Source organism: Thermomyces lanuginosus (assembly GCF_041956635.1).
Source record: "Thermomyces lanuginosus strain ATCC 200065 unplaced genomic scaffold VTN49scaffold_42, whole genome shotgun sequence".
In the NCBI taxonomy this organism is placed as follows: Eukaryota; Fungi; Ascomycota; class Eurotiomycetes; order Eurotiales; family Trichocomaceae; genus Thermomyces; species Thermomyces lanuginosus.
Window position 1 is genome coordinate 384,548 of NW_027192376.1, and position 16,661 is coordinate 401,208.

Below are 16,661 nucleotides of genomic sequence, written 5' to 3' on the forward strand. Positions count from 1 at the left end.
ACATTGGCCCGGAATCTTCGTTGTTTGCACCTCTGGGCATCTAATTTCGTTGTTATACACATCATGTCCAATCCGTTTTTGCGCCCGTAGATCGATTCAATTGTCCGACTACAGCCCTGTACATTCGATATGCAACAACTTAATGTGAGCGCATATGGAAGGTCCGGCAATGGATATGGCTGACCGTTGAGTGCAGACATTACCTCGCCAACGTCGGCCCGGAGGTCGTGCTATAGAGACTTGTATTTCAAGACTATCGCATTCTCGGCATTGCGTGTATTGCCCAACATATCCATTCCAGCGACGTACCTTTTACAATGCATCATTACCGCACCTCGGAAACTTGAGAGTACACCGCCGAACTGTTCGGCACCGTGACATCTCCGCAAAATTCTCTACAGCGTCATCATTGAGAGCACCTGATTGGGATGAGGAACCGGACCTGTCAATTTCCAACTTCTCGCAGCTGCCGTCGAGAGACTTTGGTGTCAACCAGCACCTGATCATCAATGCAGAATTCAAGGAGGCACTGCGCCAAATCCTCTGGCAGTTCCGCGCTCCTATTAGATATGCCTTTGCCTACGGGTCAGGCGTGTTCTCGCAAACATCCGCTCCGGCGAGTCCCACCTCCACGCACCCGTCGCCTCCAACGGCAATCCAGAATATGCAACAAGGAAAGGGGAGGATGATTGACTTCATATTTGGAGTGTCTCATAGTCAACATTGGCACTCGTTGAATTTGGCGCAACATCGAGATCACTATTCCGCCTTAGGATCATTGGGTTCTTATGCGGTCAGTCAAGTACAAGATAGATGGGGCGCAGGGGTGTATTTCAACCCTTTCGTCACCGTAAACGGAACTCTGATCAAGTACGGCGTGGTCAATATCGACACTTTGTGCAAAGATCTCAGCCAATGGAACACGCTTTATCTCGCAGGTCGTCTGCAAAAACCGGTCAAGATTCTCCGGGATCATCCCAGTGTGCGCCTGGCAAATCAGGTGAACCTGATTTCAGCACTGCGCCTGGCTTTGCTCCTGTTGCCGGAAGAGTTCACCGAATTCCAACTGTACAGTACAATTGCCGGGATCAGCTACATGGGTGATTTGCGCATGTGGTTCCCAACAGAAGATCCGCGCAAGGTTAATAACATCGTCTCAAGTCAAATGGACTATTTCCGGCGGCTATATGCCCCATTGATCGAAACCTTGCCTAACTGCACCTTCAATGATCCTCGCTGTTCACGGCCGGACTGGATAGACGATCCAGAGGCGAATGTGAAGTTGAACCAGGATATGGATCCTGTGAAGCGGGGAAATATGGTGCGGCGACTTCCCAAGGCATTCCGTGAGCGGTTGTACTTCCAGTATCAGGCCCGATACGAAATCCCGCGAGCGGAGTTCTTGCGGATGATGGAAGAGTCGAAAGATGAAGATCCGGAGAGAGTTCATCGTCGACAGGGGGGTCCATTTGAACAGCGAATTGCCGCGGACGAGCATTTGAAAGAGGAACTGCAAGAAGCCATCCGGAGAACCATCCGTTGGCCCAGTACCGTGCAAAGCATCAAGGGCGGATTGACGGCTGGTCTGAGCCGGACATGGCGATATGTCCGTGAGAAACGCGACAAGTACCTCAATTCAAAGAAGGCAGTGCAGACGCAGACGGAGACGAAATCCTAAGCAATCTCCCCTCTCAATCCCACCTTCGTCTTTCTTTTCATTTTTCGGGGAAAGGTCATAAACATGATACGCGGATGACTGTGGATAAAGCATCTGTGGCGTTATGGGCATTGATTTCGGTCTCGCTGTACATAGAGTGCATATCCGGGTTATGGTTGACCTTGAATTGTCTGATATGTACAATACAGAAGACGATGGTACTATTAACATGAACAGGACTAGAAATTGATCTCAAGAATACCCTGTGCCATCCATCATTATTTCTGATGCTCCGAAATTTGCAAATTATTTTACAATTCGCAATTCACATGCGGTATTTTCATTACCGGTAACGGCAATTTTGGAAATTTGGATTGAGTCATCTCGCATGCAAAGCCGATCGTCATAAATTCAAGAAGAGTTAGATGTCCTGCCCACTACAACAACATACCGAAACACAATGGCTCAAAGAAAATCGGCGTTCGATTTGGCGACTTGCGCGCGGCCGAATATCTTGAAATTGCAGCCATATCGATGTGCAAGAGAGTTCGTTTGTTCCAAGTTAGATCGTTTCAAAAATGTTCCGAGACACTAACCCCTCGTCAACAGTGACTACAAAGACGATGGCACAAATGTCTTGCTCGACGCCAACGAGAATTCCTACGGGCCAGGTCTTGCATTGACAAAGGACGGGAAATTGGAGGGATCAACAGATGACGGCAGTTCGGGAATTGATTTCTTGGGCTTGAACCGGTACCCTGATCCGTAAGTATGCCGCAGGTGGAAAATAACAGAGGTGGGAGTGTACGATATACTGATTGTGAGAGCTCATGACAGTCATCAGGTTGATCTGAAAAATCTCCTATGCCGTTTGCGAAACACAAAGGTGCACTCACAGAAAGATCTCACCGCAGAGAACCTATTTGTAGGGGTGGGATCGGATGAGGCGATTGACGCGCTTCTCCGGGTCTTCTGCGTCCCGGGTCGCGACAAGATCCTTACCTGCCCACCAACGTATGGCATGTACACGGTTAGTGCGGACGTGAACGACGTAGGGATCGTGAAGGTGCCATTGGATGTGGAGAATGGGTTCAAGTTACAACCAGATCAGATTAATGAGACATTGGCCAAGGACCCGACGATTAAGATTGTCTACGTCTGCTCGCCGGGCAATCCTACGGCGAGTCTGATTGCGAAGGAAGACATTCAGAAAGTGCTGGAACATCCAACATGGAACGGTGTCGTGGTGGTGGATGAGGCGTACATTGACTTCGCGCCGGAAGGTTCCAGTCTCGCGGAATGGGTCACGGAGTGGCCGAACTTGGTTGTGATGCAAACTCTAAGCAAGGCATTTGGGTTGGCCGGGATTCGACTGGGTGCTGCATTTACGAGTCCAGAGATTGCTCGTCTGCTTAACAGTATGAAGGCTCCCTACAACATTTCCAGCCCAACGAGCGCGCTGGCCCAAGCTGCGCTCTCTCCAAAGAACTTGGCCGTGATGCACGCAAACCGAGAGAAGATTCTTAAGCAACGTGACCGACTACTTCAGGAATTGCCCAAAATTCCCGGCGTAGGTCGAATCCGAGGAGGTCTCGACGCCAATTTCCTCCTCGTGGAAATTCTTGATAAACCAGCCAGTCAAGGTGGGAGACCTGATAATGTCACAGCATTGGCGACATACGAAGCTATGGCAGCAGAGAAGGGAGTCGTTGTGCGCTTCCGGGGCAAGGAATACGGCTGCGAGGGCTGTTTGCGTGTTACGGTGGGAACAGAAGAAGAGAACAGCCGATTTCTGCGGGAACTGGAGGCCGTGCTCCAGCGTTTCCACACAGCGATCCCGGCGCGGTCGGGTACGGAAGAGAACCAAAAGGAGGCTGAAGCTGGTTCTGTGATCTCGTGAAGTGATGTACGTGTATGAGATAGACGTTTTACCATAGAATCGCCATGCCCATATGGGCTCAAAAAGTCTTTCATTTTGAAGCCAAATTCCCACAGCTATCCTCAAGGTCAGGATCGCTTTGATGGATCGTTGATGATACGTGGCAACGGTATTTGTCAGTGTCAATGAACAGAACCCCTGCTAGCGAGGGGCTGGAACATACTAAGCATTGTCACCAATGCATTCAATATTCGCGATTAATCCGGCCGAACGGTGAAATTTGTATGTCCACGATTCTAAAAAGATCCAAAGCTTCCATTGATCTGCGCGATCCCTTCGATGGCAGGAAACTGTTTATTGAACCAGTATTGCATCAATTTCATCGAATCCTGCTTTTGTGAATTTTCTCTCTGTGTGAAGGAACGGAATGCCGGTCCCAACACACATGCACGCCTGTTTCTGCAGAAAGTTAGGGCATGCCAGATACTTTACCATAATAGAGTTAGCGTCCTCATTTACCCGTGCCCGATAACGGCGATAGGACTAGCTGCACAAAAATTCCAGATGATGATTGGATGATGTCCTGCAACGAGTCCTCGTGCCGTGGAGATGGTGAATGACCATGAGCGCCTGGGATCACGATGCCGACATCATCATGCATTTGGTTGAATCCACCCTTGTGAGGAGACGGACTTGGGGAAGATGGCGTTGATAACTGTAGATCATCTTGGCGGCTTTTCCCTGCCGTTTGATTCCCTGAGCCACCATTTTTTTTTACCTGGGTATATATTCTGTACCTTCGATAGCAGCTGTTGAAGACAGTGTGGACAATCAACCAAGTACTGTAAGTCATCCTGCAAGCATCGGTCAAAGAGGGAACGCTGAAGGACGATTAGAAGATTCAGAACTCAACTGCGGCAGCAGCTGCACGTTTCTGGGAATATCTGAGAGGTATCATATGCTTCTGCAATCAGTTGCAGACCACGAGAAGAGTTCTGGGAGGAGCACACATCATGGAATCTTTGCTAGCTCGGATACAAGCCGGCTGGGTATATGCTGTGATCGTACTTGTACTGTACGTCACAGGCTTGGTGGTGTATCGACTATACTTCTCGCCGTTGTCCAAGTTCCCTGGCCCAAAACTCGCCGCAGCGACACTGCTGTACGAATTCTATTATGATGTGGTGCGGCGCGGGCAGTACACTTTTAAAATAAAGGAGTTGCACAAACAATATGGTATAGTCCTCGACGCATAGCGCACTGGTACGCCATTAACAGGAAGATTAGGTCCCATCATCCGCATTAGTCCGTACGAGCTCCATGTAAACGATCCAGCATTCTACGAAACGCTGTACTCCCAACACTCTCCAAGGGACAAGTCGCGTTTCCTGCTGAACATATTTGACCTCCACAAATCTACATTTGGCACAGAGAAACATGATCTTCACCGTATCCGTCGGGCGGCCATAAATCCTTTCTTCTCCAGACAACGAATTTTACGACTGGAGCCAGTTATTCAGCATCTTTCCCGGCGGCTTTGTGAGCGTTCGGAGGATTTTGCTCGTGCTGGTGAACCGATTCCACTGGCTAGAGGCTTCTCTTGCCTTGTCACAGACGTACTGACAGAGTACATTTTGACGGAGAGCTACAACTACCTCGGGAAACCGGAGTGGGCTCCGCACTGGCACAGAACAGTCCGCTCAGTACCCGAGTATGGAATTGCCGCCAAATACGTCCCCTGGATCTTGCCGACTCTCAAGGCGATTCCACCGTCGTGGGTCGCAGTTGCTGATCCAGGCATGGGCATGGTTCTAGGTTATTACAAGGCCTGCGAAGCTAAGATTCGAGAGATTATGAATGACAAGGAACGGTCGATCGAGAAAGCGAAACAAAAGATGTCCACCTTGCCAACTTTGTTTCATGAGCTGCTTGATGCGAATCTGCCGCCCGAGGAGAAGAGCTTTGCCCGTTTGTCTGAAGAATGTCAGTCTATCGTGGGAGCTGGGACTGAGACCACCGCACACGCGTTGGAAGTGATCTGCTTCCACTTGCTGGATAATCCAGACAAGCTGCAGAAGCTACGGGAAGAGCTTGACCATCTAAATCCAGATCGAAAGGCCACGATACCCTTGTGCGAATTGGAGAAATTGCCCTACCTGGTATGTTTGCTCCCTTCGTTAATAGGCTCTTTGTTAACCTTTCCGGTAGTCGTCTGTTGTGCTAGAGGGATTACGGTAAGTGGCCCACGACAGCAGAGGTACCCGACAAATAGAAAAGAGCAGGTACTCATTAATCTAGCCTCTCCTATGGTGTCGGAACACGGCTGCAGCGAATCGCTCCAACGGAAACACTCCGATATGCAGAGTACACCATCCCGCCAGGCGTAAGTTGGCCTGCTTTGCTTCAAGGTCTTCTTTTAGCTGATAAAATGGGCCTGCCTTCTATGCAGACTCCCGTCTCCATGACAGCTTACATCCAGCATCACGACGAATCCATCTTTCCACACTCGCACAAGTTCATTCCCGAGAGATGGCTCGACCCAGTCGAACGTCGTCGTCTAGAGAAATACATGGTTGCGTTCTCACGAGGGTCACGACAATGTGTAGGAATGAAGTACGTTCTTCTTTCCACCCATATACCGTATTTGTGGCTTGGTGTGACCTAACCGCAGTATTCAAAACTACAGCCTTGCTCGCGCCGAGCTTTTTATCACACTCTCTACGTTCTTCCGCTGGTTCCAGCACATTGAGATATTCGATACCACACGAGAGGATGATATCGACATGAAGCATGACCTCTTCCTACCGCGTCCGGGGAATCTGCAGTCTGAGGGCCTACAGGTTAAAATCTACCTTTGATCAGAGAGTAATGGTATGAGAACATAACGAAGTCACGAGTTTATAACACCAATGAGCCTTTTCATGTTGATCATGACGCCTACGATTCTGATGACTTTTGCCTTGCGTGCTTGATTCATATTTGCTATGGTGGCTCCCTCTTTTCAAGCGAGATACCAGGGTTTCGAAGTTCTTTGTTCATAAGTGAAGCGGCTTATGTTCAATTCCGAGAACTCTGGATTCTTATTTTCATGCCAGAACAATGTTCTTGTCTCTCTTTGTGATATCGATATTCACCTGCTTCTCTCTAGACTATGTTGTCTACCTTCGCAGGGCTGTCAGGACTGTCCATGATCCTTACTATCTCTTGACAACAGGCAATAAAGCAAGATCTGATTGAATTCCTGCATTGAACTGTGTACTACTCATTAACACCTTTACAATAACGCTATGAATCAAAGAATACCACGCCGAGAAGCAGTTGCCATAGTGCTTCCCCACTGCTCAACCATGCGAGATCTCTCCAATCCCGCGATGCTGGCAGACGACTCAGCGACAGGACCCGCTCCACGGTATATCAATGTGAAAATTATGCTCATTATGCTCATGGCTCTCTCTCATTTTGAGATATGCGTCATCATCAAATCCGTTGACATTCATTGTGAACTGATCAAGCCTCAGAGCGCTTCTTCAAAAGTCTTGTGTATGCTTTTGTGCCGTGTTCTTGGGGCATTGCTCAACTGACATTTCTCTTCAGCAATCATGAATCCGAGCATGCTCCCGGAGATCAGTGTGGCGCCGGCTCCTCCTTCCCCTACGTCCAATCAATCAGTTCGGGCCGAGTCTGTGACAGGTCTGGCTTCGGTACAGAATATGTCTGGGCAAAATGTCAAGCGCCTCGATCGTTCCGACAAACCCTCTGCTGTTGAGCCTGCCCGGACTCGCATCCATAACAGTTCGCCGGTGGTGTTTGAACTGGCAGTGCCTTCAACCTACGTCAGTGGCTAACAATTCAATTTGGTAAGACTGTTGCTCACTCGTTGACACAGGATCCTAATGCGGTGGAGGGATCGGCCGCAACGAAGGAATTTGTCCGGTGGCTGTCTCACATATATAACTGCCATCACAGTTGCATCCGCGTCATCATCCTGCCCGCCACAACGTTCTGTGGTTTCCTTTCCAACGAGCCGTCCTTCGTGCTTACTGTTTCGGGGCTCGAAGGAACGGTGAACCGGCATCGAAATGAAAGTGTCGTCACCGAGCTCGTGAAGGCCGTCCAGCATTCCTTCGACCTTCCCGCTGGCGAGGGTATTGTTAAGTTCCAGACGTTGGACGACTCGCATTTTGCGTACCACCTCACGACGGCGAGCCAAGCCATCGCGTCCGTCGAGCGGTCGTCTTCACGACAAGAAACCCGAGTCAAGCTCAGGAACGTGTTGCGCTTGAAGTACAATGCCATCCGTGAGAAGGTGATCGAAGCCGCCATGTTCCGTTTCGGCCAGAACCGCATGACAACCCTCACTGAGGCGTTAGAGATGACCCCACCGCAGTCCGCACGCTGAACACCCCGAACCGCCGGCAAAGACAAAGACTGATGGAGCACCATTGCTGTCCTCCAGCTGAGTTTGGTGTTGTGATGATCAGAACATGTATGTGCCCCTAACTTGTGCGTCGCCAGAAGGCATTGACAGAATCGATAAGCAGCAAGTCATACATCTCCAGAGCTGGAGTGGTGTTTTATGGTCCTTCTGTTTATTCATCGGAAATGCAAATGTAGTTCTTTCTGAGCTTAATGAATGAGGACTAATTTCAAGCAAATGTCTCCTCAGAGGACAAGAGACAACTTGATCAGATAGAACAATGGAATTATGAACAGTCCCAGCTTTCATTTGGTGATAGATAGTAGCAGTAGGGCTACAAGGCCAACCCTACATGAGTAGGGGTTGCCTTGCAGCCCTGCACCTGAAGACAGACTTATTTTGAGCGGCTTTTACTGCGGCAGCTGTGCTTGCAGAGAGAGGCTGGCGTTCTAAGCGCGGCTTGTCCGAGAGATGAAGAAGTTCAGGATTCCTCGGCGATTAGATGCCCCTTTATGCGCGTGAATATGGAAGCACTGCTCCACTCGTATACTTAAGAGAGATCACATGATGGCACAATTCACTGGAAGCACCATCTTCACAAGTAAATTTTCACTGTTCACAATATCTGTTTTTGGGAGAGTCGAAGGAATATGAGGTTGGGTGAGCAGTGAAAGGGCAAAATACGGGAATTGGTGAAGTATGATTACTGATTTGGTTAGTGAAATATAACGGTTTCGTTTCGTAATGTTGCGCGTTCGCCAACTGGAATAAGGTATGCCTTGATCCGCGTCCAGGATCGACTGCAAGACTAACCTGAGTACAACCAGCGATTCGGGTGATAATGGCGCCAGAAATGCTCCAGAAACGAAAACGATTACCTTTCAAACCTCCAAGCCGACAAACTGCCGGCGGTGAGGCGTCCACTTCAGCAACGCCAAAGACGACCAGGACGAAAGACTCTACACGAAGACAATCGGGCAGCTCCAGCGCCATGTCCAAATCGAAAGCAGGGCAAAAGTCCAGAGAGACACGAGCCGCGTCTATCTCCTCAGAATCAGGCTCTTCGGTGCAAGAAATCTCGGATGCGGAGGGGTCCAGCACCGAGTCTCCCGATCGACCACGTTCGCCCTCGGAGGAGCCAGATTATATCCTGGCCGAAATCGTTACGAATGACCGCGCCCGGAATATCGAGACCGGTGAGCCGGCTATCCCGGAGAAACTGCTGACCAAACTACTGCATCACCACTTTCAGAATGAGAAAACAAGAATCGCTCAAGATGCCAACGCTGTGGTCGCAAAGTATATCGATATCTTCGTTCGAGAAGCTTTGGCTCGAGCGGCATATGAAAAGACTCAGGGACAGGGGAATGCAGATGCTGGGGGCGGTGGACGGTCAGTGGCAGATGGATTCCTAGAGGTAAACACTTGCGTGTTTCAAAACCAATTGCTCGAGTTCGCATCTTGACGGCTTGCAGGTTGAAGATCTCGAAAAACTAGCACCCCAATTACTCATGGACTTCTGAGTTTGTTTCAAATCTCCGATTCTTTGACTGAGGCAGCGTTTCATTGCGACAGCATCCAAGTGCCTGGTGCGCTATGCGATCACCTCTGTACTCCCTATATACAGTAATTTTTGCATGAGTTTGTGCTTGAAATGCGAGGATCCGAGACTCGCTGCGGATCTGATTATTCTCAAATTGCATTGCGAAACGCCACTGTCTGGGGTAAACTCTCAGGAGCTCGAAATTCTTGATCAACGTGATCTCGTATGCATGTAATGATGTGTATCAGGATACCCTAATTACGCGCTGGGTTCATGAATCATGATCGACAATGTTTTCAGGAGTCGCATAAAATCGAAAGTTTCTTGAACACGATCCTGAGGGGTGCATGAATTGGCTCGTGCACCAACTGTCCTAGTGTAGGAACTAGACCCGATGGCCCAAACACTAATGCGGAGAACCTGCGACGAAGACCGTCTGGGCCACTTTATGCACCATCCCACGACATGCCCACCGAACCATCAACGTCGAATCGGAGAACTCCCTGGAACGTGCTTCTAATGTTTGACAGCTGATTTGGTTCTACGTTGGGTAAACGATCTTCTTGGCTGTGTTTTATGCTGCTGCACTGCGCCTCCAAGGGCTGGATCGCTGGGAATGGACAATCATGGAGCTTGTATATACATTCGTCGACTCCCACCCTGCTTTCCTCCTGATGTCTTCCTAAGTCATTCTCGTGGATCAATTGACTTCATTTTTGTTCACGTTCTTTTCGTGTCAGCGCTGGTCGCTCTTTGATTGTTCAATTCGATCGTTGATTGAAATCTTTCCACATTAGCTTACATTTCTACCCGACGACAAGATGCGTTCGTTCATTTCTGGCCTCCTTTTGTCGGTATCGTCCCTCGCTGCCTTCGCGCAGGCGCAGGCGGAGGGCATGGTCAAAGTCCACGTCGTCAAAGTCGGCTGGAACGGAGAGCTGCTGTTTTCCCCCGAGAATGTTAAGGCCGATGTGGGAGACATCGTCCAGTTCCAATTCTACCCGAAGGTCAGGATCGCCAATCGAATAAATATTCGACTCGGACATGAGCGACTGACAATGTGAACAGAACCACTCCGTGGTCCAGTCAACCTTTGACAATCCTTGCTTGCCAATCAGCGAGACCAAGCCGGATGCGGCGGGCTTCCACTCCGGCTATATGCCAGTCGCTGAGGACGCGGCGGAGCTCCCTGTGTTTTCTATCCGAGTGAACGACACCAAGCCTATCTGGGCTTACTGCAGCCAAGGACAGCACTGTGAGAACGGCATGGTGTTCGCCATTAACGCGTAAGGCGTATCCACCAATTCTTTTGAACCTTGACCATATGCTGACTCTGTAACCGCACAGCGCTGAGACTGGCGAGAAGAGCTTCACGAATTTCAAGAGCCTGGCCATGGGAGCGTCGTCCTCTGACTCCGCCGCCTCTAGCAGTGAAACTTCCAGCTCGAGCACATCGTCTGCAGAGAGTGCGCCGACTGACACAAGCTCCTCGTCGTCGGATGGCTCGGCGGATGCTGCCGCCACCACCCTCGACACCGCCTCCGCGGAAACCTCTGCTCCTCCGCCAGAGACACTCAGTCTTGACGCGGGCTTCCGGCATTTGCCGAGTACTTCGCTCCTGGGTTTGGTTTCTTTGGTGGCAATCGCTTTTGCCTTCTAAGCATCTTGTATTTAGTATTACTAGTCAGAATGAACGAACACAATTGTTCGGCGGACTTTGATTTATCCAACAAGGAACTAATTTTACGTCTTGATGTCAACGACTCGACGCAGAGCAATATCGATCGTAGTCCTCTTTTGTAGGGCTAATTGGGCTTACAGAAACATAGCATGTATTCGATTATTACACGAATCCCTATGAGAAATTGACATCTGACCAATCACAATATTCATTTGTACAAAATTACGGTCATATTACTGTATTTACGACCGGTTTGGCCTAAGACGCGTGCTCCTCACCTACCAAACATGTGATCCTCTTACAACGCGAAACCCCAGGTGATGGCTCAACAGAGAGCAAGATGAACGATGCAGCGACAGCATTGCTCACTGAGCATTTCAGTTACACTCCTCTGGTGCGTTGCAATTTCTTCTGCTCAGCACGATCCTGAATATTCGGCCATCAACTCACAACTATCTTCGGCCAGTCTCTGATCGACGATATCATCAATTCGATTAATAACCTCATCTACCAAGCTATATCGAGTCTTGAGTCCGGCCTGCTGTCCACGCCGCCTGAACGCCTTGGATTCAGCCATGATAAGAACGCGTCTACAATACCCGATACAGACGCGGACGGCAATGTCCAGTACCCAGAAGCTAAACTTGAGATTGAGAATGGCTTGCATCAGCTCGAGACCCTGCTTGAGGCCTCGGTGGATAAATCGTTTGATAAATTTGAAATCTACGTGCTGAGGAATATTCTCACCGTGCCGGAGGATTTGGTGAATTGGTTGCGACTAGACCATTACGCGGTGAGTATCCTCTGTACGGTGCTTTTTCCGCGTTACTCTCTGTCGCTGACTTCGGAGCAAGAACCTGTCACTCTCTAATGATCCCGATGCACCGACGCCTGAATCCATCGATCTCCTACGCAGAAAGCTCCGAGAGACGCGAAAACTCCAGCGTGCGCTCAAGCACGAATACGCGCAAAACGAGGCCATTCTTTCCCAGCTACGCGCCGTTTTGTCCAATGTCCAGCAATCCGCCACCGAGGTCGCCGGTTCCGCACCGCAAGCTTCGGAAACGAAAGCCAATCTTGACCTCTCGTTTTTGACAAACGACCCTGCAGCGAAGATGCTGAATGTTGGAGGAGGCAATGCCTTGACCACGAACACGACCTTTATCCTTTCCCAGCTTCCGGCCCTCCGCGCAATGGTCGCGCAGCTCCGACCAAAACTGCAAACTCTACCCACGGTTAATGCCATTGGCAATAGCGAGGAGTCTATCCGACGCAATGAGCGACGCGCATATATTGAAAGTCGGGTCCGGATGCACTTGGAGCGCTCAGGACGTGCACTTGGGGAAGCCGCTGGCGTCGGTACCGGCCGCCGGGTTTCAAAATCGGAGGTAGAGGCGCTAGAGACGGTTTCAAATCTTTTGCAAGAGTGAATTTGGGCGTGTTTCTTGGGGTATTGATAGTTTGCGGTCAACGGCGTTTGGGTGTCGAACATGGTTCTGAATGGTCATCATGAGGAACGAATTTCAGTGATGAGACGGTCGATGTCATTTACGACTGAACTTGTACTGATCTGGATAGACTCTGCTAAACGAAATATATTAGAAGCTGTTAAGACATGGGAACCCCTACCTTGTTTCCATATTTGTGCCTGTTTGATGGGTTCAGGGCAGTTCAAAGTTAAGCGCTGTGGTGGAGTCGTCAAGCCAATAAGCACATCTAACTGCACCAACCTAGGCGCTTCACATCAAAGATTCTGACCATGAGATCATCAACCATTGGCACGATAGATTTCGCTTCAGTGTGTCAAATTCACTGTAGCTTAGTATAGTTGCTGAAATAACCTCAGGTGTAGCCAACGAGCACTTCGAGTCAACCGCAGCCATGCAATTATGGCTGGCTTCACCTTGGGATTCTATTTGCTACAAGTTGAAATATTGGTCTTGACCAAAGAAGACATTCTTGTCTACGGGCGGTTAGGAATAGTACCCAGAAGGCATTGCGAAGAGAGTATATAATACTAGCTACGACAGAAGCATGCGCTCGAGGTGAGAAACACTCTTTCTCTTGAGCATATCTCCATTCCTTTCGTTTCCGTTGACTACTCTGGCAGTAGTCCGGTATTTGTTTGAATTGTTTTTGTGCCCTTCGTTGTCTGTACAGTACCTTGTTTGTTCGTTCCATTCTCAGTTTACCTCGTCATTGCTGGAAGAACTTGACGTTCCTCACCATGGACGCTCGGCCTTCGTCATCGGGAGGCTCGTCGCAGCCCTCCTATGCTTCGGATAAGGAGGAAACGACCTATCTCTCGCGAGTCAATCTCCTTCACAAGGTTCGTCTGGGCCTAGCAGTGCTCATCCTCGCGGTGGCAGCCACCATCGTCGGAGTCGAGGCGGATCCGCTGCAATACTATGAGGCGACCGTGTCGTTTGAGCATATTTGGTTGCCCCTCTGGCCACTGAACTTGGATGTGCGCCAGACCAAGGCGTTGATGTCATGCGGCGCTGTCATCACATTCCTGACAATAATATATATCACACTTGCTTTGGTGCCCATGGTGTGTTTCGCAATGGGGACGGCATCCTATGAACAGGACCGCTGAACAAGGCTGACACATTTATAGCCCTCCTCGCGAATTCGAGTCCTGAACATGGCTACCTCCATTATGTCTATAGCTGGCATCGTTACCGCCATAGTTGGTGTTTCCTTCGCAGTCTACCTGCCCATGGCGTCGTATCCGGAGGGCTTCACCAGCGGCGAGACCATCCACTCCTGGACGTGCAAGTGGAGATCCTTGGATGGCATCATCGTGACCGACTCCGATGGACGGCGAATGCTCACGGCTCCGGAGGAATTTTCCCAGCTATGTGTAGAGTCTCGTGTGGGCTTCGTGTTCCTGGGACTGCTCATCGGACTGGAAGTTATCATGGGCACAACGGCGGCTCTGGGGTATTGGCTCGAACGGACAGTCTCAAAGCAACGTGCACTTGAAATGAACTTTGTCAGACCCGAAGCCACCAAGGTGTGATCTGGCTACCAATCAATAAGTTTTGCGTTGTCCGATAGGTTTGGGATGGAATTGGCTGGCTGTATTTAATCATTTGGTTGAAAATGCAGGCATTTTGGACCTTCATGATGTACGGAGTAAGAGCCTTGTGCTCGGAGGGTCGTTCGCATCTTGCTGAGATCAATCTCCGAGGCTTAAGCACATGAACTTTTCCGAGTGAACCGTAATTGACTTCCTGATTCGGTTAAATGTAAATAGAGGTCACATGCTTGAAAAGTCCCCATGGAATCGGAGGTAAATTTGAGCTAGCCAAGTCAGGTTAGTCATCTAACTTCGTTACAACTAAATGGTAACTAGATACCTGAAATCCAATAGGACTCCAGATAGGAGTTAAATAACCAAAATAACATCCGAGGTCCGTTATCTCAGCTCCCGCAATCTCGGCATCTCCAGCCACCATGTTTTGGGGAGAGCGCGACTCTAATCCGATCATACAGACTTTCTTCCCCTCACCCCTCAAATGACAACGTTTAAATCGCGCTCCCCTGATTTTGTCCCTCGTGAGCGATGAAACCGGTCCGGCTGGGCTTCGGCAGTCCCCGTTTGTTCAATCGACGAGCGTTTGCATCCGCATTCCATCGCCGGCATGTCGTACCCTCAGGATTCGCGTAGTCGCCGGGGCCCGCGCCCTGGAATGGGCTTCAGCAGCACCGGTAGGAGGACATTGATGGGTTATTGGGTTCCGTTGGCGATCACAGTCGGAGTCGCAGCAATCAGCATTGCTGCGTGGATTTGGAGCGAGCGAGAAGAACGTGATGACGATGGCGAGTACGATGGCCGGGACAGAGACCATCCGGAAGGTCGCACTCCGTCGGAAGGCGCTAGCTCTCATGGCGTGACTTACGCCAGATCTACGGCCGTTGATGAACGCGCCGGCACCCAGTCCGAGGATTCGAGTGTCATTGCACGAATGCAGGGCGCCCTGCGCCGGACCCCAAGTCCACAGCAGATCTTCGATGGTGCTAGTCGTCGTGTCGCGGCCGGCGTGGCCGCCGCGGGCGCATTGGTTGGGGGCGCGCTTAGCTCCATCAGGGAGGAACGAGGGGATTTCGAGGATCACTCACGTTGGCAAGAAGAGGCGGACGCGCGGGCGCGGGCAGCCGCCAGATCCGCACCTCCAGAAAAGAAGAGAAAAACAGTTGCCCTAGTGGTTTCATCGGCAACTTCACATGACGGCCCGGAGGATTTGTCCTTATCAGAACATGCAGTATGTCCTTCGGTCCCAATTTGTATTGTTAAGTCATTGAGCTGACCATTCGCTCAGTCAATCCTTTCTCACCTCCCAAGTCACGTCGATCCCGATGTTGCCCGGATCTTTGTATTGATCTATGCTCCGGGACTGAGCCATACTATTGGCCTGCAGTCGTCATCCTCCCGACCAACTCCGTCAGTAGACTCATCATTCTCGCAGATTGGCCATGAGGAAGCTCTTTCTGCAAGTGCAACTGGCGACAATGGCCCCTCGTCAGTTGAGCCGCAGCCCAGTGATGATATAGAGGGAACTAGTCCCCCATTTAAGACTCTCTACAATCAGGCCCAGACGTTAGTTGACCGAGAAACCATGATCATGCCGTTCAGCACTCCAAATGGCTACGTACATATCCTACGCCATCTTTCGCCTGATATCGTCTATGTTCAAGAGTCTCTTACTGGCCAGGAGGGCGAAAACGTTCAGCAGGTCTTGAACTGGGTGAGACAGGTTGTCGTTGTCATTGGGGACGAGGGTGGCCGTGGCGGCCTAGTCGACAGTGACGATGAATCGGCCGTAGGTGGGAAAGCAGAACGCTGGTGGCAGAAAGAGGGTGTCACAGGCATTGGAAAAGGAATCGACGTTATTGATGGCCTTCGGATTGGTGAAGACTGGCGACGCAGGGTATCTGGGCTTGATTGATCCATTGCGCTCATTGACTTGAGCTCCCTTTGTCGAGTGAATGTTCCGGACGACATGAGCTTTGTTTCCATGACTCCTTATGACATGCCTGTTTTGAACACTGAACAATTTGTATTTTATGCCTTGTCATGATATCCAGAGGTCATTGGTATGGATAATGAAACCATTGAATGTATTTCAGAGGTGCGAGAGTCAAAAATCCCTTCTCAAGTAAAAGTCGTAGTGGTCACATATGTGTTCATCCCGCCGGCCCAATCAACGTATCAAATGAATATTGAATAATACCATTCAAATAATGTCTATATGGAGAGTACTTGTCCTCAATAGTTGGTGAAGTTACTTGCAAAGCCGTATCCTCTTAATGACCATGACTTGACGCTAGCCCGATATGGAAAATACCACGTGACCTACGTGCCTCTCGCATCATGAACGCTCGCCGCAGAACATCTTCTGCCGAGTTGAGGCGCATCCGGCACAATCAGTACGAGCTTCAACCGATTCAGTTTCCATTCATTTACCCCCGGCGACG

General features: G+C 50.0%; 9 protein-coding genes across 9 annotated transcripts; all 9 read left to right on the plus strand.

Annotated features, from left to right (window-relative positions):
* Positions 1-129: 129 nt before the first annotated feature.
* VTN49DRAFT_6857 (uncharacterized protein) lies at positions 130-1,678 on the plus strand (the record flags this gene model as incomplete). Its single annotated transcript, XM_069415061.1, has 2 exons — positions 130-144; positions 197-1,678. The coding sequence occupies 2 exons, from the start codon at positions 130-132 to the stop codon at positions 1,676-1,678; spliced, it is 1,497 nt and encodes a 498-aa protein (XP_069264897.1).
* Positions 1,679-2,117: 439 nt separating this feature from the next.
* VTN49DRAFT_6858 (uncharacterized protein) lies at positions 2,118-3,557 on the plus strand (the record flags this gene model as incomplete). Its single annotated transcript, XM_069415062.1, has 3 exons — positions 2,118-2,203; positions 2,267-2,422; positions 2,495-3,557. 3 exons carry the CDS (start codon positions 2,118-2,120, stop codon positions 3,555-3,557), a joined length of 1,305 nt encoding a protein of 434 aa, XP_069264898.1.
* A 992-nt stretch (positions 3,558-4,549) lies between these two features.
* On the plus strand, positions 4,550-6,394 carry VTN49DRAFT_6859 (uncharacterized protein; the record flags this gene model as incomplete). The annotated part of the gene is made up of 6 exons (XM_069415063.1): positions 4,550-4,772; positions 4,824-5,695; positions 5,745-5,770; positions 5,835-5,919; positions 5,986-6,149; positions 6,208-6,394. The coding sequence occupies 6 exons, from the start codon at positions 4,550-4,552 to the stop codon at positions 6,392-6,394; spliced, it is 1,557 nt and encodes a 518-aa protein (XP_069264899.1).
* A 489-nt stretch (positions 6,395-6,883) lies between these two features.
* VTN49DRAFT_6860 (uncharacterized protein) lies at positions 6,884-7,935 on the plus strand (the record flags this gene model as incomplete). The annotated part of the gene is made up of 3 exons (XM_069415065.1): positions 6,884-7,076; positions 7,131-7,369; positions 7,423-7,935. 3 exons carry the CDS (start codon positions 6,884-6,886, stop codon positions 7,933-7,935), a joined length of 945 nt encoding a protein of 314 aa, XP_069264900.1.
* An 859-nt stretch (positions 7,936-8,794) lies between these two features.
* Positions 8,795-9,476, plus strand: VTN49DRAFT_6861 (uncharacterized protein; the record flags this gene model as incomplete). Its single annotated transcript, XM_069415066.1, has 2 exons — positions 8,795-9,370; positions 9,429-9,476. The coding sequence occupies 2 exons, from the start codon at positions 8,795-8,797 to the stop codon at positions 9,474-9,476; spliced, it is 624 nt and encodes a 207-aa protein (XP_069264901.1).
* An 841-nt stretch (positions 9,477-10,317) lies between these two features.
* VTN49DRAFT_6862 (uncharacterized protein) lies at positions 10,318-11,156 on the plus strand (the record flags this gene model as incomplete). Its single annotated transcript, XM_069415067.1, has 3 exons — positions 10,318-10,503; positions 10,565-10,782; positions 10,844-11,156. The coding sequence occupies 3 exons, from the start codon at positions 10,318-10,320 to the stop codon at positions 11,154-11,156; spliced, it is 717 nt and encodes a 238-aa protein (XP_069264902.1).
* Positions 11,157-11,517: 361 nt separating this feature from the next.
* Positions 11,518-12,607, plus strand: VTN49DRAFT_6863 (uncharacterized protein; the record flags this gene model as incomplete). Its single annotated transcript, XM_069415068.1, has 3 exons — positions 11,518-11,571; positions 11,644-11,970; positions 12,032-12,607. The coding sequence occupies 3 exons, from the start codon at positions 11,518-11,520 to the stop codon at positions 12,605-12,607; spliced, it is 957 nt and encodes a 318-aa protein (XP_069264903.1).
* A 797-nt stretch (positions 12,608-13,404) lies between these two features.
* Positions 13,405-14,202, plus strand: VTN49DRAFT_6864 (uncharacterized protein; the record flags this gene model as incomplete). The annotated part of the gene is made up of 2 exons (XM_069415069.1): positions 13,405-13,731; positions 13,798-14,202. 2 exons carry the CDS (start codon positions 13,405-13,407, stop codon positions 14,200-14,202), a joined length of 732 nt encoding a protein of 243 aa, XP_069264904.1.
* Positions 14,203-14,827: 625 nt separating this feature from the next.
* Positions 14,828-16,132, plus strand: VTN49DRAFT_6865 (uncharacterized protein; the record flags this gene model as incomplete). The annotated part of the gene is made up of 2 exons (XM_069415070.1): positions 14,828-15,448; positions 15,506-16,132. The coding sequence occupies 2 exons, from the start codon at positions 14,828-14,830 to the stop codon at positions 16,130-16,132; spliced, it is 1,248 nt and encodes a 415-aa protein (XP_069264905.1).
* Positions 16,133-16,661: the final 529 nt, after the last annotated feature.